The sequence below is a fragment of the Nannospalax galili genome, unplaced genomic scaffold, assembly GCF_000622305.1.
Source record: "Nannospalax galili isolate Female #2095 unplaced genomic scaffold, S.galili_v1.0 scaffold227, whole genome shotgun sequence".
Lineage (NCBI taxonomy): Eukaryota > Metazoa > Chordata > Mammalia > Rodentia > Spalacidae > Nannospalax > Nannospalax galili.
In genome coordinates, this window is record NW_008360303.1 from 10,666,676 (window position 1) to 10,692,954 (window position 26,279).

General features: G+C 44.9%; 2 protein-coding genes across 10 annotated transcripts in view; one reads left to right on the forward strand and one right to left on the reverse strand.

Annotated features, from left to right (window-relative positions):
* The window catches only part of Ncf2 (neutrophil cytosolic factor 2), a 52,577-nt gene extending 30,111 nt beyond the window's left edge, over positions 1 to 22,466 (forward strand). The window contains exons 5-17 of the mRNA XM_008824294.3: positions 604 to 712; positions 4,601 to 4,735; positions 6,293 to 6,400; positions 8,891 to 8,950; positions 10,305 to 10,348; positions 13,122 to 13,263; positions 13,464 to 13,532; positions 14,576 to 14,651; positions 16,374 to 16,396; positions 16,805 to 16,956; positions 17,080 to 17,191; positions 19,087 to 19,264; positions 21,684 to 22,466. Of these exons, the coding sequence (XP_008822516.1) occupies positions 604 to 712; positions 4,601 to 4,735; positions 6,293 to 6,400; positions 8,891 to 8,950; positions 10,305 to 10,348; positions 13,122 to 13,263; positions 13,464 to 13,532; positions 14,576 to 14,651; positions 16,374 to 16,396; positions 16,805 to 16,956; positions 17,080 to 17,191; positions 19,087 to 19,264; positions 21,684 to 21,796 (1,321 nt within the window). The 3' untranslated portion in view covers positions 21,797 to 22,466. The remainder of the gene's footprint in view (positions 1 to 603; positions 713 to 4,600; positions 4,736 to 6,292; positions 6,401 to 8,890; positions 8,951 to 10,304; positions 10,349 to 13,121; positions 13,264 to 13,463; positions 13,533 to 14,575; positions 14,652 to 16,373; positions 16,397 to 16,804; positions 16,957 to 17,079; positions 17,192 to 19,086; positions 19,265 to 21,683) is intronic.
* Positions 22,467 to 23,384: 918 nt separating this feature from the next.
* Positions 23,385 to 26,279, reverse strand: part of Smg7 (SMG7 nonsense mediated mRNA decay factor) — a 77,339-nt gene continuing 74,444 nt past the window's right edge. For 5 of the 9 annotated variants that reach the window (XM_008824301.2, XM_008824299.2, XM_029559221.1 and 2 more), the window contains one exon: positions 23,385 to 25,742. In XM_008824301.2, the coding sequence (XP_008822523.1) occupies positions 25,629 to 25,742 (114 nt within the window). In that variant the 3' untranslated portion in view covers positions 23,385 to 25,628. The remainder of the gene's footprint in view (positions 25,743 to 26,279) is intronic. The other 4 variants (XM_008824302.3, XM_008824295.3, XM_029559223.1 and 1 more) reach the window with 2 other exon arrangements.

The window sequence follows — 26,279 nt, forward strand, 5'->3', positions numbered from 1 at the left end:
GGCCTGAGGGATGTATAGGAATGACGTTTCCCTCTTTCCCAAAGGGTGTAGGGGAGGCAGGAGGCCTACCAAACTATGAGCTAAACTGGCTGCAACAGAAGCCCTGGGAGAAGGCTGTGGGCAGGAGCAGGATGTCCGCAACTGTGATAAGGCACCCCTGGGATGTGCCAAGCAGAGCTGACTTTGAGTATGTGTGAAAGACTTCTTTGAATCAGTTCTGAGATGTCTCAGGGATGAAGGATGGGCAGGTGTGGGTCTGCTTAGAGCTTTCAAGCGAGAACAAGAGCCATGGTTGAAGGTGATCATTCAGGTCATCAGAAAGGCAGGAGCTGGATATACAGCCCACAAAGAAGAAAATCCATGTGACTATTACAGACTGGGGGCCTCTGCCAGACTCTGATGGATAGCCCCAGAGCACAAAGTCATTCCCACTCTAGAGAATCCTTGGGCTCAGGGTTGGTGAAAACCTAGAAGAGGTCAAAAGAAATGGAGGGGCTTCTTCTCCCAGTGGGATGGATGGAGAAGGGAAAAGCAGGGATGTTTTGTATTCTGCATTTCTTCCCCCATGCCCTGGACTGGTTTACTTCTCCCTCTGTCCTGCAGATATGATTTAGCTATCAAAGACCTTAAAGAGGCTTTGACTCAACTTCGAGGGAACCAGCTGATTGACTACAAGATCCTGGGGCTGCAGTTCAAGCTGTTTGCCTGTGAGGTAAGGAGAACAGGGATGGCCTGGGCAGACATTTAAAATGCACAGTGGTCTGCAGGGGCTTGCCAAAGTCATGTTGACTCCTGTGCCTCAAGGCTTAGATTTTCTGTTAAGAAAGCATTCAGATGACCTGGGGATATAGTTCAGGAGTGAGATGCTTGCCTGGCATGCGTGAGGCCCAGGGCTTGATTTCAACACTGAAGAAGAAAGGAAAGGGAGAACAAGAAGAACCAAAAGGGAAAGGGATGGAAAGGAAGGGAAAAGGAGGAAAAGGAAAGGGAAGGGGAAGGAAACGAGAAGGGCGGAAGAGGAAAGGGGAAGGGAAAAGAAAGCAAAGGGAGACGGTGACTTCAGGCTCCTTGTAAGGTACTTAGTTACCCGAATGTGCATTTTATTAATATCAGACTCAGAAACCACAGAAAAGTGAGCCCTCTGGGCTCTCTGAAGAGACCAAACAGGAGTATGTTGACTTGGAAGAATATTCACAGCAATTTGCATGTTCTATTTAGCAATTCAGGTCCTTGGGCTATTTGCTTAACATTAAACTAGCAAATCCAAAATCATGGGTCCGTGAGGCACATGCTATGAGCATGCTCACTTCCCAGCGGAATGTATCATTCCTACTAATGATCCTCTTCATGGACTTAGTTAAGGGGGAAGGGGTCTCTTTTGATGCAAATCTGTCAAAGAACAGCTCAGAGCACACATTTAGGAGATGTTCTCCATAGAAGGACAACTTGTTTTCTGTATTACTAAAAAGGACTGACTTTGACTTCTTGTGTTTATGCCTCCCCCCACCCCAAATAACTTTCCCCACCCCCACCTCCAAATATACACCAGTAGCTTTAAAAAAATTCAAATCCCAGCAAATGTCATGGATCTTTATTTAGAATTGTGGAACAAATGTCCCTTTGCTTTAGTGTCTCAGGCACAAGAAGTCAAGTGTTCCCAGGATTGCTCAGAGCTAAAAGTAAAAATAGGTTCCATAGTGACCCTGAGTCCCTGGAGACTTGTGGCCCATTCTGCCCTACTGCTAACTATATTACTAAAAAGGACAGGCATGATGGGACTTTGCCATGGGAACTGATCGCCGTAAGACTAGCTTCTGGAGGACAGTTGCTTAACTTTGGCGCTCTAGATAAGTTGGAGCAAACAATTCTTTATTTTTTAAAAATTTTAAGTTTGTGTGTGTGTGTGTGTCTGTGTGTCTGTGTGTGTGCATGCGTGCCTGAGTGAGTTTATGTGTACCACATGCATGTAGGAGCCCATAGAGATCAGAAGAGGGTGTTGGATCCCCTAGAACTGGAATTACAAATAGCTGTGAGTGCTGGGAACTGAACCCAGGTCCTTTTCAAGAACAACCAGTGCTCTTAACCACCAAGCCATTTCTTTAGTCTCAAACAATTGTTTACTGCAGGGCTGTTTTTTGACTTGTGAAGTTTTTGGCCATATCCCTGGCTTCTACCCACCGGGGTGCCAGGAGCACCCACCCTTCATTGTGATGATCAAAAGTGTCTCCACACATGGCCAGTTATTCCACTGAGGACTACTCACACATATAAAGGGTCAGGGAAGCAAACTTCTAGAAAAGGGAGTGTGCCTCTGTGGCAGCAAAGCAGACTCCACAGAGGGAATGTCCTCCTGGTAGTTGGGGTTGAAATGACCCTGGGGACAGGAAATCAGTCATATCCCTACTTGCACTTGAGAGGAGGAATCTCAAGATTCTTCTAGTCAGTAAGCCATGAGTTGACTGAGAAGCAAATAAGAAGTCTAAAAACACTGTAGATTCTTTTCTGTCCTTGTACGAGGCCATAGATAAGTTAGGGCAGCCAGATATGCAGATGCGTCTCAGCTTAGGAAGACAGGTCCTGTCCAAACAAATTTCTCTCTCTCTCTCTCTCTCTCTCTCTCTCTCTCTCTCTCTCTCTCTCTCTCTCTCTCAACAGGGTTTCATGTACCCTAGGCTAGCCTTGTACTCATTGTGTAGCTGAGGATTACCTTGAAGACCTTGAACTTCTGATTTTTCTGCCTCTTCCTCCACAGTGCTGGGATTATAGGTGTGTACTACCACACCCCTTTTATGCGGTATTGAGACTGAATCCAGGACTTTGTCAGTGCTGGTCAAGCACTCTACCAACTGAGCTACATCCCAGCCTCGGATAAGCCCATCTTAAGTTAAAAGTTACCCTAAGTTGAAAATGCATTTAGCCCATCTATGGTGCTGCACGTCATTGTTTTAAGACATAGCACACTGGAGTGTCACTTGCTTTCCCTTGTGATTGTGTGGCTGACTAGGAGGCACTGCCACTGCCCAAACTGCAAGAGATGTTGTAGTGTGTGTCACTAGCCTGGGAAAAGATCAAAATGAAAACTTTGAGGTGCTCTTTCTACTGAATGTATTTCTCTTTTGTACCACTGCTGAGTCAAAAAAATCCTGAGTCCTTGTGGTTAGAGAGATGACTCAGTGGACAAAGGTGCTTGTTGTCAAGACTGACCACCTAAGTTCAATCCCTGGGACCAATATGGTGGAAGGAAAGAGCTGACTCCTCCAAGTTGTCCTCTGACCTCCACAAGCATGGTGTGGCTTTCACATACAAAGTAAATAAATATATATTAAAAAAAAAAGAATCCTGAGGCTAACCATTCTAAATCAGATATCATCCATCTGCAGAAGACACCAGATCATTGGGAGTCCAGAGCTTCACTTCTGGGCTTGGCCTTGGCTCCCATCACCAATGCTAGCCACTAACTCAGGGAAACAGCAATCCTGCCACCCAGGCCTGTTTGGCACTATAGAATCGCCTGTTGGCAGGTCTCCATTCTTGCAGAACTGCTTTGTTCTGCAAGCCACCAATGTATTGTCATGACAGAGCAGCTGGTGTTCCCAAAGCACATTACTCAGGAGAGTCAGGACAGAGCATCAGTGTCCCTCAGAACTCAACTTCAAATGCCAAACCTCTGCTTCCGTACTATCCTCTTTTTAACGTTTTTTTTTTTTTTAATCTTGCTAATGCATCCAAAAGCTTACTTGATTCTGTGTGTACATTATGTATCAAGATAATAAAGCAAACACTGATGAACTTACAACCCAACTAAAGACCCGGAAAATTCTGCCAAGTGTTATATGTGCCATTCCATCCCCACTGTAGCAAAAGTGCTCCCCTGAGCTCTGTGTATACCAAGTCTCTTTCTAGCTTTGTTAGACTTTGACCATGGAGTTGTCTCATGCACGCTTCTGTGTTATAGTCTTGCTATTCATGTGGTGTGGGTCAGGTTCTATTGATACTGGTGCAGGACAATGCATCTAGAAACTTCTCCCACCCTGCACCAGCCTAGACTCAATGGCAGGAGCTGGACTTATAGACAAACACACACATTCATTTTCTTCCCAGCTCTGTTTCTGCCTTCTCATGGGGCCCTGGGCAAGTTCCTCTTCTCTATAGTAAAACAACACACTAGTTTCTGTCCCTTCCTGACCTAGGTGACTGTTAGAAGAATGCACACTGTACTGCCTTTATGCATTATAGAATGTTTTCTTTTTTAATTATTTTATTTTATTTTATGTGTATGAATGTTTTGCCTGTATGTAAGTGCACCCTTGTCATGAAATGCCTGCGGAGGCCAGAAGAGGATGTCAGATCCCCTGGAACTGGAGTTATGGATGGTTGTTACCTACCATGTGGGTGCTGGGAACTGAACCTAGGTCCTCTGCAAGTACAGCCAGTGCTCTCAACTGCTGAGCCATCTCTCTGGCCCCTAGAATGTTTTCTTAACACAGTGAGCTGGGAAAGGGGAGTATGTCATCAGGCAGCATTCCCTGTGTGGACATGTGAGCCCTTCTCTGGTGCTGTTTGGAGTCCTTTCATATTTTGTGTGGCCTGTCTTTACTAGGTGTTGTATAATATCGCTTTCATGCATGCCAAGAAGGAGGAATGGAAAAAGGCTGAAGAGCAGTTATCTTTGGCAACAAACATGAAGTCAGAGCCCAGGCATTCCAAAATTGACAAGGCCATGGAGAGCATCTGGGTGAGTACATTGGTGGTAGACAGTGTTCCCCTGCAATTCTATCTGTTGCCAAGGACACCACAATGGGGAGTATTTCCTTTGATGGCTGTGCCTGTTGATGCTCTCTCAGCATCACTGCATCCTCAGTCTGGGTTGAGAAGCCATGTCCTAGAAAACAGGAGAGCAGAGCCCCTGGATCCCTGGAAGTGGGGCCCTGGGCAGTGCCTGCAGTCAGGATGTTGGGGGTTTCTTGCTGCTGGGCAGTCTTCAAACACCACGAGGACAGAAACTATGTTTGCTTGTTCACCTTTGAGTCCCCACTGCCTGACACAGTGCCAGGCACAGCATGGCTCCCTACAAAAATATATTAATTATATGAAAGAATGTTGAAAATTATGATTCATGCCAGGCATGGTGGCACAAGCCTTTAATCCCAACACTTGGGAGGCAGAGGCAGGCAGATCTCTGTGAGTTCAAGGCCAACCTGGTCTACATAGTGAGTTCCAGGCCAACTGGGGCTGCAGAGAGATCCTGTCTCAAAAAGAACAAAAAAAAAATAGGAAGAAAATTATTATTCATAGTTTGATTACATTTGGGAACAAAGGAGTTTTTTTCTTTTTGGTTTTCTTTTTGAGACAGGGTCTCCTTGTATCCTCAACTGGCCTAGAACTCACCATGTAGACCAGGCTGACCTCGAACTCACAGAGATCTGCCTGTCTCTGCCTCCCAAGTGTTGAGTTTAAAGGCATGTGCCACCATGCTCAGAAGGTTTTCCTTTTTTGATATATAAAAAATATTTAAATTGTGTGTGTGTGTGTATGTGTGTGTGTGTGTGTATCTTTGTGTGGGAATGTATACCTGAGTCCAGGTGCCCATAGCATCCAGAAGAGGGCATGGGACCCCCTGGAGCTAGAGTTACAGGCAATTGTGTCCTAGCACATGGGTGCGGGAAACTGACCTTGGGTCCTTTGAAAGAGTAGAAAGTGCTCTTAACCTCTGAGTCATCTCTCCAGCCCCCCAATAGTGGTTTTAAATAAGATGCCTTCAAACACCAAGAAGAAGACTCAACTTATTGTATGTCTGTCTGTGTGAGCAATGCCAGCCCCAAGAGAGGACTGTCATAACGCTTGAGTGGGCCCTGGGTCACCCTTTTGGTTGTGCTCTCTATGCTGGCAGAAACCCCGAGGCACCACACAGAGTGGGAAGACAGGCAGTGCCACTAGAAAAGAGGGTGCTGGGTAAATAACATCAGTAAAAAGTGATGCTAAGACCAACTGCTCCTGCCTTAGCATTCTGGATTAATAGGTGCTTACCGAGTTAGAAAAAGCACTTTTACCAGTGGTCCATGTGATGATGAAAGCAGGAATGGTATCTCACTCCCATTTTCAGATGAGGATATACAGTCATGAGAGATGTAAATATGCTTTGATCAACTAACGAACCACATATTCAACAATGGCTGAAGCACTGAGGTTGTGTAAGCACACCATGCTGTTCACATGGTAACAAAATCACCTAACACCACATTTCTCAGAATGAACCAATATTGTTGAGTGACACATGACTATTCTATTACAGAAGCAGAAGCTGTTCGAGCCAGTGGTGATCCCTGTGGGTAGGCTGTTCCGGCCCAATGAGAGACAGGTAGCTCAGCTGGCCAAGAAGGATTATCTAGGCAAGGCTACGGTAGGTGGAACTGCTCATCTTCTGGCATCTCTTGTGACCTGGACTGTGTGGGGCCAGGTGGAAGGGATTTGAAAAGATATGCCTTCTCCTGTGGCTCACAAGGATGGCAGAGGCTTGCTGACAGTGGGGAATGAACACTTGCAGTTTATTTTCTCCAGGCCCCTCTTTATTACTTACTTTTTTGTTGCTGTGATTAAACACTATGACCAAAGCAATTTATAGAAGGAAGAGTTTATTGGGCTTATGGTTCCAGAGGGATGAGTTTATCATGGCAGGGAGGCCTTGCAGGAGGCAGCTGGAGCAGAGAGCTGAGCACTCGCATCCTCAGGCAGGCACAGGAAGCAGAGAAACAAGAAACTGAAAGAGGAGCATGGCTACAATCACACAAAGCTAGCCCACAGTCATGTGCTTCCTCCAGTATGGCCAGCTTCCTGAAGCTTCTGTGACCCTCCCAAAACAGTGCCACTAACTGACCAAGTGTTCAAATACTTGGAGCCTATGGAGGACACCTCATTCTAACTACTGCACCCTCTCATTTCTTCCATCAGCCTGACCTTGTTAGTAAGTCCTGAGCTTACTCTCAGGATTCTGAGTCTTGGGACTGAGGCAAAGGAGAAAAGATGCAGCTAGAAGGCGCTCACTGAAAGTGGAGAGGATGATGGGGGAGAGAAGCAGCAGGAGATACCCTTGGCTTAGTGCTCCCTGTAGTCCACTTCTGGCTTCTGGGGAATCTCATCCCATTTCTACAGCCCTATGTCTAGACTGCTTCAGCTGGACTTCTCTGAGCCCAGGCTTTAAATTCTGTCAGGCATGTTTTGAAGTGAGTCAGCAGTCTCTTCTCCAAACTGCATTTGATTTTGACACATTTTTAAATGAACTAAAATTGTCCAGTGGCTGGGTAACTAGATCTAGTACAATCTCAGAGGCCAAGAGAACATGGAAATACCCCAAATAGCCATCAATGCATGAATGCATAAATAAAATGTTATATATTCACACAACAGACTATTACTCAGTCACAAAAGGAACATAAGGGGCTGGAGAGATGGCTCAGTGGTTAAGAGAACTGGTTGCTTTAGCAGAGGACCCAAGTTCAAATCCCAGCACCACATGGTGGCTAACAACCATCTGTAGCTCCAGTTCCAGGGGATTCAATGCCCTCTTCTGATCTCTGTGGGTATTGCACAACATGGTGCACTCACATACACGAAGGCAATACACTCATACACATAAAATAAAAATAAATAATTTTTTTGAGGGGGTCTTTTTGAGACAGGGTCTCCCTGTAGCCCCAGCTGTCCTGGAACTCACTATGTAGACCAGGCTGGCCTTGAACTCACAGAGATCCGCCTGCCTCTGCCTCCAAGTGCTGGGATCAAAGGCGTGTGCCACCATGCCCAGCTGAAACAAAATATTTTTTAAATAGTAAAAAACCAAAAGAAATGTAGCATGAATGACACTTGAAAGCTGTATGCTAAGTGTAAGAAACCAGACACAAAAGGTACATGCTGGGACTGGGGAGATGATACCGTTAAAGCACTTGCTATAAACATGAGGTCGGGAGTTAGGATCCCCAGAATTCATGTAATTGCCTGGTGGACATGACGGCCTTCCTGTAATTCCAGCCTCAGAAGGCAGACTGGGATCCCCAGAGCAAGCTGGCTATCAAGACTAGCCATATTAGTGAGATTTTGCCTTAATAAGGTGAAAGAGTAAAGGGAGATGACATCAACCTCGACCTCCACATGCACATGCACATGCAAATGCACACACACACATGCCCACACATGCAATACACACACACATACACACACACACACACAAACCCCACATGAAAAATGGAAAAAAGGAAAAACAGATACATGCTTTGCAATTCCAGTCTTTGAGCCGGGTGTGGTGGTGCACGCCTTTAATCCCAGCATTCGGGAGGCAGGAGCAGGTGGATCTCTGTGAGTTCAAGGCCAGCCTGGTCTACACAGTGAGTTCCAGAACAGCTGGGGGTACAGGGAGACCCTGTCTCAAAAAGACAAAAACCAAAAACCAAAATAATTCCAGTCTTTGAATGGGTAAATCCACTGAGATAGAACAAAAACTTGTGTTACCAGGTCCTAAGAACTGGCACCTGTAAATTATTTAATAGATCCAGCATTTTGTTTTGGGGTGATTAAAATGTTTTGGAACTAGAAAACATTGGGCATGTACCAAATGCCACTGAACTTTCACTTAAAATGGTTAATTTGATGGTATATGTGTTGCACATCAATTTTTTTTTTTCTAAAAGAGATAGTGAGCCTGGGTCTCTGGTGGCACTACTTTCTTTGGTTGAGAGTTCTAATCCAGAGAGGCAGCAATCTAGCCTCTATCCAGCTTCATAATGGGCTCAAGCGGCAATGGATCTGTGGTGTGAGAAAGGAGGCGGTCTGGGGAGAACACAGAGGATGGACAAACAGAGCTGGCAGAAACCTCACTCCATCCTGGTTTTGGTTTCAGGTTGTGGCGTCTGTGGTACATCAAGACAACTTCTCTGGGTTTGCCCCTCTTCAGCCACAGGTGAGCCAGCCTATCTCCAATGGATATAGGTCTCCAGATCTATGGATGTAGGTCTCCAGATATATCTGGGAAACAGTCCCTGAGGAGAGGAGCTGGGCTGACATATTGATTGTAAGAGCTCCTTCAGCCATCCCTCAGCACAGCTGAGGTGTCTGCCCACCATTCTCAGTCTCAGTTTGCATGACTGGTAGAGAACATGGTCATGTTAGCTCAGTCTCATACCCTCTGGAGGCCAGCTCACCAGCCTCTCCCAAATCTCAGTCCTCTGTTCTCCAAGTTCTAAGAGATCTGTTGATCATCTCATGAAGTCTTGACCTTTGTCTCAGAAAATTGAGATGCCAGCTCTGGAAGCTTCGTAATGAAACCTCTTTTTTGGCTCGAGGGTGAGTAGGGAATCCTGGGTCTTGGGGGTCCTGGGCTCTCTGGACTCTATCCATTTATTCCTGTACAAGGGATTCAGAGACAGCTATTTCTCAGCCCAAGCTGAGCTCAGAGAGATTTTTCTCAATGATCTGAGACAGTAGGTTCAGAGATGAAGACAAAGCTTGTAACAGGAAGAGGGTGAGGCGGATTAAGGAGAACTCAAGCTGTGATGTGTCATGATGATGGGCAAGAACAGTGGTCAGCACTGGCAGAGAGAGTTCCCTGAACATGGTTGCCTCCCCTGCCTTTTCCATATACCCTGCATACTCCCCAGGATAACACTGACCACCCAGCTTGGGTAGGGTGACCACTACCTGACCATAATGTGACTAGGGCTGGAACCATGGGAGAGGATGAGCACAGGGAGATATGAGGGCCAGCATCTAGATTCCTTGACAACTTTCTTTATGGTAAAGTTGAAGAAAGCCTAGCCAAAGTCCCTTGGGTTTCAACACAGCTAGGCGACTACAAGGACAGAAAGACCCAGATAACCAGACTCCGTGATATTCAATGGGAACACACATTGGAAGGAGATTCTTATCTGTTAGTGGATGCTGAGTTGATTTTAAGTATCCAGAAAAGTCACATGCCATGGCAAACATAATTATTGAACATAGCTTTCAGAAACTGTACTGGAAAAGGAACAGAGCTCAAGGTCAAAAAGCCTTCCCATGATATCACATTGTTCTGTGACAGTTAACCTCCTCCGTAAACCAGCTCTGGGTCAAGTGTGGTGAAACCCATGCCCAGAGAGCTGGAGGGGCTGCTTAGTCCTGGGCAATGTGCCTTTTCCCCAAAGAATGCTCCCATTAGCTAGAATGAAGCCTTTGTATTCTAATCTGGAAGAATGCTCGAATTACCATTAATAGCTTGTTCGCTCCCTTTCTTCCATTGTCTTCCCCTTCTCTTTTTTTTTCTGAATGTTCCACAGGCAGCAGAGCCTCCACCCAGACCCAAGACTCCAGAGATCTTCAGGTAAGTTAGATTTAGTTCCACGTGCAGAATGCATATGTTCTAAGCTTGAGCTGATAGAAGGAAAATTATGAAGAAGGTGAAGCTGGGGTCAGCTCTAAATCCTGTGTAATCCTGTCAGGATCCTTCTGTTTACAAGATTAGAACCAAATGATGTAGTTGGGATGGGAGTCTTGACTGTGGTGTGGCTGACCACTAGGGCATGGCTGCAACACCATGCTGTCCCAATGGACACAGTCACCCATAGAATGGGAGGTCTTTGGCGCACAGCAGTGTTCTATGGAACATGGACCCAGGTCAGAGGTCAGAGGTCAGTTTTATATTGACTGCAGGCCCTTTCCTATGTGGGTGCCTTCACTGGTTTCTGAAGGGGAAGGCCTCACGAAAAGGAAGCCATTCTGTAAGCTGAGAAGCAAAGAGTGATGTAACCTCAGCTTTCTTAAGAGCTCCTTCTGAGGAACAAGGCAAGCCTAGTTCCCCTTACCAGCGAAGGGGGTTAGACAACGTGAAAAAAGTACAGTGACCCCCCCCAAAGTGAAGGGGCCAGATGAGCTCATTTCCAAGCTGTCTGAAGCCTAGGGAGTCTGAATTTCCACACATCAGTGCTCAAAGACTTTGGAAACAAAAGGCAGTGCTTAGAGGGGGCGTGAACAGGAGCCTGACACCCTATACATGGGCTGCCCCATTCATACATTCCAGGATGACACAATCAGAAGTCCCAGTGTGCAGATGACTAACGACAACCTTGAGGGGTCAGTGAAGGGGAAAGAACAGGGTCAAACACAAAGCAAGCCAGTCACAGACGCTCCACACACTGCCTGGAATGCCCAGTTCACCCCTTGCTCTTCATCCCCTTCCCACTGGCCTAGGTTGCTCCTCCTGCAGGCCCCACTCAGCTGGTTTTCCCTGACTTCTATGTTGTGTCATTTTCCTGGCCACACTTTCTGCCCACTCAAGCTGGGACTTGGGAACTTCCTCCTCAGGGCCTCATTATCTAATACTGCTTTGGTTTTTCTTTTCTTTTTGTCCCTCCTTTATCCCCAGCCTTGCTGTCTGCCACGGTCCAAAAAACACTAAGTGGAAAATCATTAGTTTTATGTTGCGCATGGTGGTGTAAGCCTGTAATCCTAGCATTTGGGAGGCAGGAGGATTGCCACAGGTTTGAAGCCAGCATGGGGGTATATAGGGAGTTAAGGCCAGCTAGAGCTATATAACAAAACCATGTCTAAAACAATTAACCATCAATACCAACACCAACTTTTAAATTGCTTGCATTCTGAGAAGTGTGATGAATGCCATACATCTGGGCTTCACCCTACTAGGAGTGTGAACCAACCCACTGTCTGGTGTACCCACACTGTACATGCCACCTGTTCACTAGTCATTCTCTCTAGAGTCAGGCTTGTCTGTCATGCCAGGAGAGGGGATAAAGGTGGTGAGGAAGGGGTAGGGGAGGGTAACAGGATGTCTACGACATGAAAGCTGCTGTGGGAGGGATGCCTGTGTGTAAAAGGGCACAAGGGGAAGGAAGAGGACGGGAGAGGAGGGAGGGAAACAATGAAAGCAAATTTTGTTTGGACATGCCATAATGGCAGTTATTGCTGTGTATGATAATTTAAAAAAATCAGGCCAGCAAGATGGCTCAGAGGGTAGAGGTGCTTGCTGCACAGGCCTGACAACCTAAATTGAGTCTCCAAACTCACATAAAGGAGGGAGACAAGAACTGACTCCACAAAGTTGCCCTCTGACCTCCACTTGTGTGTACTGTTGCACATGTGCCCCCCCAACACACACACACACACACACACCCCACACAAGTAATAATAAACATAAATTTTAAAATAGAAGAAAAAGAAACCAGTTCAATAAAATGAAAAATTATAATAAAGTGAAACAATTGTTTTTTGTCTTTTTTTGAGAGAGGGTTTCTTGTAGTCCCAGCTGGCCTGGAACTTGCAATATAGACTAGGCTGGCCTTGAACTCAGATCCATCTGCTGCCCTCTGCCTCCTGAGTGCTGAGATTAAAGGTGTGCACCACCACACCCGACTGCAAAACAGTATCTTTAAATAAATATTGTCATGGTATCATGGTGTTTGTTCAAGTGCTCCTTGTGTTGTTCAATAATGACCCAAACACAAAAGCAGTAGTAAGATCAGCAATTTGCTTATGCCAAAGAGAAGCTATAAAATCCTTTTATGTTAAAGGACTCAACAGGGAAAAGGACAGGACATGGAGGCTTACTTCTATAATCCTCACACTTGAGAGGCTGTGACAGGGTTGCTGAAAGTTTGAGGCCAGTCTGGGCTACAAAGTGAAATTCTGTCTTAAAAAAACAAAAACAAAACAAGTGGGTGGGGGGAAGCTACAGGAGGAATGATTTCCTATTCATAAGTATTAAGGGAAAAGAAATTTGTGCTAGGTTTGCTGTCATCATAGACTGTAAATGTTATAATCACAGTGTGTGCTGTTAGTTCAGAGGTGAAAGACTTGTGTACGAAGACTAGAAGAGGCATGGTACATACAGGATCCAGCACTATGTATGGTTTCACACATATTGGGGTCTGGATCATGCCCCCCAAGGACAAGGGGTACACCTTGTGGTTATGGGGCTCACTCACATGTAGTTTCTCACGTGGGTGGGCAAGTTACCTGCTCATTTGAATAAGCAGTTAGATGTGGTGCAAAGTCTGGCTCCAAGTCCACTATACTTCTCCCACAGTAAGAGAATGTGGTCCAAGCGAAGCGATGAGCTGGATCTTGTGTCTTCCTTGCAGGGCTCTGGAAGGAGAGGCACACCGTGTGCTGTTTGGGTTTGTGCCTGAGACAGCAGAGGAGCTACAGGTCATGCCAGGGAACATTGTCTTTGTCTTGAAGAAGGGCAATGATAACTGGGCCACCGTCATGTTCAACGGACAGGTATTCAGAGGGTTGGGGGAGGTGCTAGGGGTAGCAAATGGCAGAGCTTATGTGTGGGACAGTATCTGCTGCCTTATTTGCAGACCTGCCAAGTTCCTTGGTCTGGGTGCTGCTCCCGCCCCCCATGCTGCAGGCTGTTCTGTGTTTTGGGCACTAATGCCTTTGTTTTCCCTTCTGGACTCTGTGATGTGGCACTGCAGAAAGGGCTTGTTCCCTGCAACTATCTGGAACCAGTCGAGCTGCGGATTAATCCTCAGCAGAAGTCTCAGGTAATGCTGTGCTAAGGCCTGTCCTGTCCCTTCATACATCTCTCTGGAAAGAGGTGGAAAGCATTGTGAAAGCGGTGTTGTTGCTTTCTCTGAAGAAAGACTCACTAGTACTGGGCCATTTGCGTTGGTACTGGACACCCAGAGCTGAACCTGGGGATGAGGAGAAAAGATCAGCTGTGTCCAGTGAAAGCAACTGTAAGGACCCACTGGGCTCATCAACCTCTATGAGTTCTCCTGGTCAGGTGACTTGAGAAGCAAAGACTACAGTATATGAAGATTGGGTCTTCTCAGGTGCATCCTCTTTACCAGAGAGAACACAAAATGAGGGGTGGAGATGCAGCTCCCTTGGTAGAATGTCTGCCTTGTATGCACCATGCCCTGGGTTCAGTCCACAGCACTGCATAAACCACGCATGGTGGTGCATGCTCCCAGCAACTGGAAGATAGAGGCAAGAGAATCAGAAGTTCAAGGTCATTAGTGGCTGCATAGCAAGTTTGGGGCCAGCCTGGAGTACAACGAGACCATCTCAAAATCAAAGAGGTCTGCTTTAGAGAGTGGAGTCAGAGTGGGTTTGTCCGGCCCTGCTCCCCCTTGGAAGGTCGGCCTTTCCATCAGGTCTCTCACCACCTAAACACTTGTGCAGCCTGTCTTTTCACATTGTGTAACTAGCAGTGTATGTGCTGAGCCCTCCCTGATCAATCACCAAATCTAGAAGTTCCAAATGCCCTGCAAATGGGGAGGGCGTTTTTTTCCCTTTCTCAGTGAGCTCTGCAGTTGAGACAGAGGCACAGCAAGACCCCCTATCCTCAGTCGATTTCCAACAAGCCTGAAGGCACAAGGGCCTTGTAGGTGGGCATTAGGGTTCCTACTGCTACTGTGACTTTTGTTCTCATCAAGCCAAGCACACTTCTTTTACCCCATTTTTCCAGTGTCTTCCTGTGTCATATCACCCCAACTTTTAGGAAGTTACTTGGCTTCTTTTTGAAGTGGGAAGCCCTCTTACACTTCTGGACGAAGGTTAGCTCCATGTCTGTCACCTCCAGGAGGAAGCCTCCCCGGATTCTGACATTCCACCCCCTCCCAGTTCCAGTGCCCCAGGAAGATCCCAACTGTCACCAGGTTAGTGGCTGTGGGGCAGGAGCTCCCTGTGTTGCTTCATGACTGATAGCTGCTCTCCTAGCCTTCCAGGAAATTCTGGTTTCTTTTCCCAGCATGCCTCAATTTGTGAGCACACACAAGAACCATGTCTTGCCTGCACCACCCATCTACTGAAATGTGAAGACAATGCCCACCTCCTTGCTTCACAATCAAATGCAGCTGAGGGGCAGTAAGTGCCCCTCCTGAAAGCAGTCATCAAACACTCCTTCATTAGTGCCTAAATGACCTCAGAGAAGAGAGGCTGCTGTAATTGCATTCTCACTTTCTCAGGGCACTGAGCAGCTCTTTTCAAACTACTGAGGAGTTGTAATTGCTCTGCAGAGTCCTGGGGGTTGAACAAGGGCTCTCTGGAAGGTGTGAAAGGGAGGCTCTTTCCAGAAGGGTCTCTCCAAATGTAGGAAGGGTTGTCTTGGAGAAGCATGCTTTTTGCTGCTAGTGATATTTAAGCAGATTCTGATGGAGAATTTAAAAAGTATCCTGTCTATGACCACCTTGTTGTCAGAACCACTCAGAATGATTATTTGAAAAACTACAAACCTACGGAAAAGTTGGAAGCAGTGTACAACACCCACCCAAACACCTTGCACTTAATACACCAGGTATGGGCCAGTAAGAGGGCTCAGCAGGTAAAGGTGCTTGCTGCACGAACCTGGTGATCTGAGTTTGATCACTGGAACCCACATAAATGTAAAAGGGGAGAAACAACTCCACAAAGTTGTCCCTGACCTCTGCATGCCAGTGCTCACATGCACACGCACACACAATAATAAACACGATTATTTACATTTTGCATCATGTACATCCCCTGTTCTCTAATTCTTTCCTGAGTGACTTATATGTAAATTTCGGACCCATGACACAACCTACCTGGCGTGTCTCTCCTAAGAATGAGCACAGCTTCTGTGTAACCACAGTATACATGTCATCTGGGACATCTAACAATATATAATGTATATTCCACATGTGAATTTCTTCAATTGTCCCTTCCAATATCCCTGATAGCCTTTTTTTTTTTTTTTTTTTTATTCAAAAAAATAATAATGTATATTCCACGTGTGAATTTTTTCATTTTCCCCTTCCAATATCCTTGATACCTTTTTTTTTTTTTTTTTTTTAAATCTTTTTCTGTTGAGAGGTTTATTAAGAAGCACATATTGGAGAAATACTTCAGACTCCTAGGCCTTTTGTTATACTTTAGGGACAGGAATAGGACTTAGAAATTTGCCTTTTTAGCAAAACTTCCCAAGTCATTCTAACAATTAGCTGGGCTTGAGATCAAAGATCTTTTATACTCTCTGTGGTAAATAGCTTCACACTTCTCTTGTATAAGTTATACGCACAATGCTCTTTTAATATATTATGCATCTTAGCAGGCATACACAAAACTAAAAGGCCAGGAAATAAGTGGGTCTAGTGTTTCTGCCTTGGGCCCACCTTGCAGCCCTTGCTTCTTGCTGTCTTGATCTCGCTGCTTTAACCAGTCTTCAGGACCCCTGCTTCCCCAGGCTGCGTAAGGATATACTAGTGCTTTGAGTTACCTACACGTTGGTTCCTGAAGCACAGACATGTTCAAGTATTGTTAAGGTAATTGCTAGACGTTAAAGGGTAAGAAGCTGGGCACTGAGGGCGACAGGTGCCACGAGTATTCACTCACCACCTTTATACTTTCTCTTTTCCACTTAGGTCACAAACAAAAAGAGCTCAAGGTAAGTTCTCCCTTCTACTGTTTCCAGAAGATGGGTGAGCCTGGTGTGTCCAATGTGGGCTTGGCTCTTTGGATTACAGAGAACCAATGGAAGAGTTGAACCAGCTACCACCTGGTTCAACTGGTTCACTCCATCCACAGGCCAGGAATCCCTCACATCTTCTGGACAGGCCCCTACACATATTTCATATTAGCCCTAGTTGCATGCATAGCTCAGTAGACTTCTGTCCAAGCAAGTTGGACTAGAGGACCTCTGATGGCTCTTACGGTTTAGATAAACTAGTTGTTTACTGGCCTGTCCCTTGCTCCCTGGGGGATCCACATGTGATGGAATGGAAGGCTATGGTGAGCCAGACTGCTGCTGAAGGCCTTATACATCAAGGTGTTCCCTTTGCTCCCTCCCTCTCAGGAAGTGAAGCTCAACGTGCCTATGCCCTACACGCTCAAGGTGCACTACAAGTACACAGTAGTCATGGAGACTCAGCTTGGCCTCCCCTATAGTCGGTTGCGGGACATGGTGTCTAAGAAACTGGGGCTCTTGCCAGAGCATACCAAGCTGAGGTAAGTCCTGTGAAGGCAGCTGGGGATACAGCTGTGGGTCTCATGCTGACGTAGAGGATAGGCTACAAGGTCCTTTTTCTGTGCTCATGTCCTCTGACTTAGCCTTCACCCATTTCTGACTAGCTATCGGCCTCGGGACAGCACTGAGCTGGTGCTCCTTTCAGAAGAATGCATGAAAGATGCCTGGGGACAAGTGAAAAACTACTGCCTGACTCTTTGGTGTGAGAACACAGTGGTGAGTACAGGGAGCCCAGGGCACCTACAGTCATTCCACTCTCTCTTCAACAACTCATCATTTATCAATCATCGCCTATGTGCAAGGAAATGTGTGCAGTGATGGGGACAACCATGGGTAACAGCAGCTCTCCCTGCATCCTTACCCAGCTGCAGACAGCAGAGGGTTTCCTAGAGGAAGCCTCAAGCTGCCTCCATCAGCTTGACTGAGTCAAACATCATGGTCATCGCTTACAACAACGGCAGGAGTGAATGGCTGAGCCCAGCTCAGAGGTGCTTTGCATCTTCGGTTTCTATAACCCTTGGCGTGATAGAAAATGGTGAGCATTTATTTCACAGAGGAAGTTGACAGCCTCCTACTAATAGCATTTACTGAGAACTGCTCAAGGGTCAGATTCTAGAGAAAGTGCATTCTGTGAAGGAATTCATGAAACAAAAAAAGTTAGCAACCTTACCAAGTGACACAGCTGCTCAGTGATGAAATGTTAAGATTCCAGAACCTGCCTGTATTCAGTCACCACACTGTGCCGACAGTACAAGGGAAGGCTGTCTTATTAGCCCAGAAGTCTAGCCAAGAGATACCTGACTTTCAAGTGAAATGGACAGGAGCAAAGTTAGAGGCTAGAAATGGCAGTGACACGTTTAGTAGATTTTATACTATCATCTTCAGCACTATAGCTATCCACTCCTTTTAACTGTTACATGGTATCCTATTGGGGCTGCAGATGGCTCAGCAGTTAAGAGCACTGACTGCTCTTGCAGAGGACCCGGGTTTGATTCCCAGCACCCACATGACGGCTACAAACTGTCCTTAACTCCAGTTCCAGGGGAACCCGAAGCCCTTTTCTGACCTCCAAGGCATTGCATGACACGGGTGCACTCACATACATGCAGGCAATATACTCATACACATTAAAAAAAAAAAAAAAAGGTATCCCATTGTATGACTACTGGAACTTATCCATTCATCTGTTGGGGGACATGTGCCTAGAAAAGATTGGGCTCTAAATCTGAACAATTTCACTTAAAAATTTGTCATGATTAGTTTTCCCTTCAGAGGCCATGCTTAGTGGCTATATATCCACAATTCTCCCCCAAACTCCCTGCACGGGCTGTTCAGAACTCCATCTTTGCTGATATTCTCTGCCACGATTACCCTTGGAAGCAGTAAGTTTTTCTTCACTAATTAAGAAAACAAACTATTTACTGTGCATCCACTCGGTGCAGCAACATGTATCACCAACCAAGTTTAAGTACTAACATGTACTTAGAATAGTACTGCCTTAAAGCGATAGTCAATGAATGCCAGCTATTATGATGTCATACCACCTCATTTCAATGTCAGGTGTAGAAACCAAGTTTCAGAGAGGTTATGCTATTGCTCAAGGATACACAGCTAGTAAACAGGAATTAGTGTAAAATCCTAGGTGTGTGGGGGGGCACTTTTGCTAATCCACTGTACCACCTTTAGAAGTATATATGGTCAGGAGTGGTAGCACACATCTGTAATCCCAGCACTCAGGAGCTGAGGCCTAAGGATGAGTTCCAGGCCACCCTGGGCTACTCAAGTGAGAGCCTGTCTCATATTAAAAAACTGAAAAACCACATACACCAAGATTCAACAAACAGCATAAACACCAGAACAGTACATTTTAACCTGGCAGTGTTTCTAGTGTTGACTTAAGTCCTGTAATTTAAATTTTTGGGATTGTATCTTTCTTCTTCAACATTCATCGAACAAAAATGACTGGAATACGTAAGAGGTCCATGACCAGTGTCTAAGATGTGTAAGAAGTGTAATTACAGATAAAAGCTGAGCCTTTTCTCATGGTCTTAGAAAGCAAGGCACTCTGCAGTGGCTCTGAAGCAAAATTAACAGGCCCCTTATTATTTCAGGGTGACCAAGGCTTTTTAGATGAACCCAAGGAAAGTGAAAGCTCTCATGCTAATAGCCAGACAACGGAAGCTGACCTTAAGGAGGGGAGCCAAGTAGTAGCGCTCTTTAGCTTTGAGGCTACCCAGCCAGAGGACCTGGAGTTTCTGGAAGGTGATGTAATCCTGGTGCTATCAAAGGGTAAGTGCTGCTCTAAGATCACAGAACCAGACTCCCATATGAGCAAAACCAAGGTCAAGCGCAGAGAAGAAAACATCAATAATCTACAGACAGAATTTTGGTTAGTAGTTTTAATCCTTGCTTTTAACAGGAGGGAACAAAACCAAGTATGTGACTGCACCCCACTGAATATAGGGGACATTTGGGAAACTACAGATTTATTCCAAAACTTAACTGGCTGCAATTATTCTGCTTTCACTACAAATCATGAACTCTTGAATCGTTGTACTCTCTAAAGAAGAGAGAAGTAAATTCTACTATAAAAGCAGCCACTTTGTTAAGTGGCTTGGCTCTCTGGTATCCTCCGACTGTTATGAACCTACAGATTTAAAAAGTGAAATGAGCTAGAGGCGGCTCAGTGCGTAAGTGTGCTTGCTACACAAGCATGAGGACCCGAGTCTGGATACTAGTACTCATGTAAAAAGCCAGATGTGGTTGCATGCACACCTGAACCCCAGTGCTATTGGGAGTAGACAGATCACTGGGGCTTGCTGTGTGCCAGTCTAGCTCCAGGTTCAGCGACAGTCCCTATCTTACAGTAAGGCAAGTTGTGGAACAAGACACCCAGTGTCTTCCTTTGGTCTCTGTCCATGTGCACAGGTACACACACACATGCGTACACACACAGAGTAAGTGGAGAATTCTTAAAGTGATTCTCAAACTTCATTGTGCCCAAGCATCTCCTGTAAAATTAAGTTCTTTGGCCCACCTTCCAGAGTCTGGGTTAGATCCAGGGTTGGGCCCACAAATTTGTACTTCTAACCAATTTCAGGTAATACTGGTCTGATTATACTGAGAAGCATGGTCTTATTCCTCTACTTGGAAACAGATTCCCATACAAAATCACCTTGTTCACTAACGCTAGCATTAGTAAGGCAAAGCAGTAATAGCAATCCAATAATCAAGAGCAGGAGACTTGAAGTTATCTGGGCAGAATACAAGTGTGCGACAACTCTTAGTGAGGAGAGAAGCACCTTCTTTCAAGGTAGAGTCAAAATGAGGTAAGGACTGGGTTTAAGAACTCCCAGTACCACTTTGTATAACAGCTAAAAAAATTTTTTTAAGGGTGGTGGTGTAAGGGGCAAGATAAAAATGAGCACACACAAGAAAAACCTTATGTAGACAGAAGGCGTTTTACCTCTGACATGTATGAAAACTAAATGGTTTAAGTCAAGAAGTACCCCTACAATATTGGTATTTTATCCTTCACATTCCAATGGAAAACGGAATTTAGTACACACAGAGGTGGGACCAAGGGGGAGTTCAACTGCTTTCAGCAGTCATAAGATGGCTTCATTTATAGTGTTTTCTAAACATCAATGTGCATGCAAATCACTGGAATCCTCAAGAATGGATACTACAGTTTAGAATGTGGTCTGAGATTTTGATACACTTCCAATCCATACCCATACAATAATTAGGATGAAGGCATTGGTTTACAATTAGTTACTGGAGGAGACCTTTTACAAAAAGACTGCCCAGCCAACACTCAACTCTTAATTATGGAATTTTTGAGAATTGAAACCAAAGAATTCTAAAGGCATGTCCAAAGATGAATCTCTGAACTGCTCATGTGATTTGGTTAGACAGGTATGAACAAAACTATCTTTCTGGGTATCCTTGTCCTTAGTGAAAAGAAGGTAATAGTTATAACTGAGTTACTACTAAGTCTGAATTACAATGTCTGTACTTTATTAAAGGCTTAAAAATAAGAGCCTTTAAAATCCTTTTACAAACACACACTAAAACCATCACTAACTCCAATTTTTAAGAATTAGTAGGGAACTTTCTTTTTTTTTTTTTTTTTTTTTTTTTTTTTTTTCTTTCTGTTTATTCTAGGCTAGCCTCAAGCTCACTTTGCAGCCCATGCTGGCCTGGACTGACATCACTTTCCTGCTTCAGGAGACAGGGTCTCCCTGTAGCCCTAGCTGGCCTGTAACTTGCTATGTAGACCAGGCTGGCCTTGAACTCAGAGGTCTGCCTACCACTGCCTCCCAGAGTGCTGGGTCTAAAGGTGTGCACCACCACACCTGGTTGGAACTTCCATTGTTAATATATTTAACCTGTATGTCCTTTCATGCTGTCAAAATGAAGTCCAACAAAGTTCAGACAAACCTTTTTCTTAAAAATCTTATCTGAGAATTCACTGTATCTGGTAACTTTCTGAAATAATTTATCCCATATTTTACTTCTTCATTATCCTATCTACAACAGGAATTGGTAAGATGGTGAAACTTCATATTCACTTTAACCTCAAATCACTTTTTCTTCTGTTACCAAATATGGGGACAGGAGATGACTAGTTAAGCATAGGTATAGAATACTCAGGTGATTTTCCTGTGTGGTCTTAGTAACCAATGTACATTTTGCCTTTTATCAGTGAATGAAGAATGGCTTGAAGGGGAATGTAAAGGGAAAGTTGGCATCTTCCCTAAAGCTTTTGTTGAAGAATGTACAGCCAAGGATTTGGAAGGCACTCCCACTGGAGTCTAGGATGTTTCAGTCTACAAAGCCGAAAACAGGAAGACCTGATGTCTGCAAGTTTTGTATCTCTGGTCTATACTAAACGCAGAGGTGTTACGGTTTGGAAGTGCTCATTAACCTAACATTTCCCTATTAAAATTTAACCCTTTACACAATATAAGAACTCAGGATGAAGATTTCCTGAGGTAGAAAAAGGGAGGAGTCCATGAAGTTTCCGGAAGCAGATGGTGGGGGGGGGGTCCTCCTTGGGTGCTGACAATTTTTGTTCTGAGTGCTGGCTACCCAGATGTTTGTGAAAATTCATTGAGCTGCACTTAAATTTGATGCACTTCTCAGTATGTGTGATGCCTCAGTAAAAGACTTGCCTTACAAAAATGGAGGCAGACAGAGCTCTGTGATTTCTAGATTAATCTGGTCTACACAGTGAGTTCCAGGCCAGCCAGGGCTACATAGGGAGACCCTATCTCAAAAAAAAACAAAAAACAAAAAACAAAACCCACCCAATAAAAAATAAAACAAGATACCCAGTGTCAAGGTCCAAAAGCTAAGTGGGAATACTTTTTTCTTGTACCTATACCAATAGTACAGATTCTTGAGGTGTAAATTTACATGTGATTCAGAAGCCTACACATAGAAAATTAACCAAAAAAATTTTTTTATTATTTTTATTTTATGTGTGTGTATTGCCTGCAGGTAAGTAAGTGCACCCATGTTGTGCAATGCCCGCGGAGGTCAGAAGAGGCTGTCGATACCCTGGGACTGGAGTTACAGACAGTTGTTAGCTGCCATGTGGGTGCTGGGATTCAAACTGAGGTCTTCTCTGCAAGAACAACTAGTGTTCTTAACCACTGAGCCATCTCTCTAGCCCCGAAAATTAACTTTTTATGCCTTCTCCAAGAGGGACATTATTGAGTTCAATGCTGAATATATGCCACAAGCACGTGAATGACAAAAGCTGTGTTCAGGAAGCCAGTTGTTAGAGACAGTCTATTACTTTACATTTCATACTACTATTATCTACATGATAGAATGCCAGTTTTGTTCTGGTGATGATTCAGGGTCAACCTGGGGAGAAGTCCCTAATAGTAGCCCTTGGGACTTTACTGCCCTCGGCCCCTTGTAGCTCAAGTATATGTAGCATAGCTAGTATTTTTCAAGTTTGCAGGTGCAAGAAAAAGGAGTTAAGAAATGAGCTGTACACTGTGGAAGCTGCCACTGGAAATGGACAGGTTGGGAGAGGTGCCACTGCAAAGCCAAGTCACTGTTGTTGGCACTAATCAGATTCAGTGCATTTTATGCCCAAAGACAAACCATCTCTGAACTGCTTCATTAAAAGCTACAATAGGCATAAAAACAGTGGATTGCTACTACCTTCACATAAGTCATTCTTTATTTAAAAATTCTGATAGTTTACTTCTATGTATCCTTTTCCATAACAGTTCACTAGAATGCTATGAAAAGTAAAATTAACCCTTCAAGCAAACCCAGTTGTGACCAGCTTTGCTTTTCCCTGAAAACTTCTGAGTAGTTGAGATTCTAAATTGGTTTTTAATCCTGTATTCTTTAAGGTAGAAAATAAATACTCAATACACAAATCTGGTTGGAGAGAACATGGTTTAATTAAAGGCAAAGCTGATTTCAGCAGCTGCAAATCTTGCACAGACAGACCAAACAAAACAAAATCCAAATGAAAACAAAACACAAAAGAAAGTTTACTACACAAACCAGTTTCTGGTGAAAATTCTCCTCCCCCTCATTACTCCACAGTGAGGATGGTAAGGCGACAAACCGCCTGAGTCAGAAAACATTCCAACACCGAATTCTCATGCAGAATGGGGCTGTAGATGGGAAGTGCGCACTACTGGGAGGGAGCTGATAAACCTGGTCAGCTTGTCTCAGGTGCAAGAATCAGTGCTGTCGCAAACACCGGAATGTTGCAGCTGTCTGAATTAGAGCTTAAACACACAAACTGGGGAAAGGCAGTAGGGAAATAGGGAAGAGGAAAAAGGCGGACACAGTGTAGGAGCTAGAGAGAAGCACGAAGGGTGTCATATTGCCATTGAGTGGGGGCTTCACACTTTCAGACCTTTCAAAAACAAAACCAAACCAAGAAAACCCAAACACCATGTCAAACTAAAGAGCAATACAGTAAGCCTGGGGGCTACAACAACTCTTCCTGCAGAGCAGTGAGCAACATCTCACCCTTCTCATTGCTGGGCTTGCCCAGACCCCAGTGATGGGGGCTCCTGGATGTGCTGTGCTCAGCATCTGTTTTCCAGCTAAGTTCTGCAATAACTCCCATAAAGCCCTTTCCCTCTGGAAGAGTAGATGGGCATGTGTGGGAATGGACGAGAGAGCGAGAGAGCGAGAGAGAGAGAGAGAGAGAGAGGAGAGAGAGAGAGAACGCGAACACGCTCTCTCTGAAAATAATTCCTACCCCTAGCATAGCAATCGGACATTTAGATTGTTTCCATAATTCCCCCTTCAAATCTTACTTCCAGGAAGTGACTAAAAGAAATGCTGTCCTGTTGCGACACAAGAACACCTTCAGTCCTCTTTCCTCCTAATAAATATCAAATAAAAAGTTTATTTTTCTTTTGCCTTTTCCAAAGTGGCATTCGTTGTGTTTTCTTCTGTGCACAGTGTGCATATGTGTCCCTGTTGCCTTGATTCCATTCTTCACGTAAAGGCTGGGAGCCCATGGCTGGGCAAAGGCCCTTCCCTGGCTACGCAGGCACCGCTACTTCCTTCCTCTTCAGTCTGTCTTTTGGGCCCCAAAAGCTGGCCCCATGCTGTTGCTTCTTGGCGAGATGTTGTACACGTAAGGAATAAAAACAATTACTAGTATACAGCATGTGGTTAAAAAGGGATGGAGACAAGATGGGTGCAAGAGGCTGGGAAGCAGGATGAGGACACAAAAACCAACCCAACAAAAAATAACCACACTGAAAGCGTCTACCTATTAAAATGCGTGCCAGGCTATGAATGGACTAGCCTGCCTTCTGTGAGACTGCTTGCTATGCTACTGCAAAAAGTATAGGAATCAAGAACATTAATTTGAAATCTTACAGCAGTCACCTGCTAGTCTAGCCCAGCAGCAGCACCCACACTGCATCCTCGATTGGGCTCGAGCACCTACAGAGTGAAGGGCATTCCCTGCTGGAGTTTCCAGGTTGGAGGAAGGCCTACCAGAACCTTGTAAGAGGCCTATACTCTCCCTTACGGAACACTCCCACTGGCTGAGGAGGTCAGTTCCCCATCCTGTCACCACCGACCTCTCAGGAGCAGCAAACGGGGACTGTCTTTGCTACACACTGACTAGAAGTACACCTGTGTATGGAAGAATTCAGTGTGATATTTTGCTACTGAGAGTAATAACAATAAAAGATGTTTAGGAATAATTTCAACTACATTCTCAGTCAGCAAAGCACTCAGAGTGGATTCCTATTTTATTCCCCAAAGAGGAAAAAAAGGACTGAGAAGTAAGTTCCCACTGGCTTCTCCCATCTGCCTTCCCTTCTCAGCTTTCACTTCCCATGTGGCTGGGGACATGCACGGTGGAGAAGGTGAGAGGCGGTGATATCAGTAACTGAGTGAGACAAACAGCAGTTCCTCTCTCCCTCCGGAAAGCCCCGGGGGAACGGAGAGTTCCTGATGTTTCTTTTTGTTGCACTGTGAACATTTCGTGCACACTCTGCGGGCTGGTGGAACACTTACACCCTCTTGACAGCAAGAAACAGACAAGAGGGCTGCCACCTGCAGAGGACTGTGTGGGTCAGTCCTGCAAACCCAACATGCCATGGTTTATGGAGCCTTCATTCCTGGAGTTGCTACTGTGGCCTCAGTGTGGAGGGTTCATGGTGCCTTGTCCCCGCTGCTGTTTCTGCTTCTGCTGCATTAACAACTGCTCCAGAGCGGAAGGTCCAGGATGCATCATGGAACTGGACCAGATAGACTGAAAAACAGCCCAGAAAACTGTCAGCAGAGGTCATATGCCTTGGTTGTCTGATAGGAATTTGTTTTAAATCCTGGCCACCTGTAAAGGCATATATACATGTCCCTGAAGCCCCCAAAGCAATGTAACTATAAGAAAAAGTCATTATGGGACTCTTAAGACCAGTTAGTTCCTATTAAGAGCATTTTAAAACTGGAAACAGTGAGATTACAGTTATATGTTTTTTTCTGTTTTGAGATAAGACTCTTGCTATGTGTAGCCTGGCCTAGAACCATCATTCCTCCGACCTCTACCACGCAAGTGCTGGGATCATAGTATGTTGAAATTGTTTGAGGTGAAATCCTTTTACTAAAACTCATATGGTACCATAGGGTAAGTTTATTATGGAGGTTTTAGGCAAACACATTTTACATATTCCTTAACTAGTCAAAATGAATGCCAAGATGATTTAGAATTTTCTTCACCTTAGGATAAAAATAAAACCCTTAACATTTCTGATACAGCTAGTGAATTCTCAAATTCCACTCTTGGTTTTTG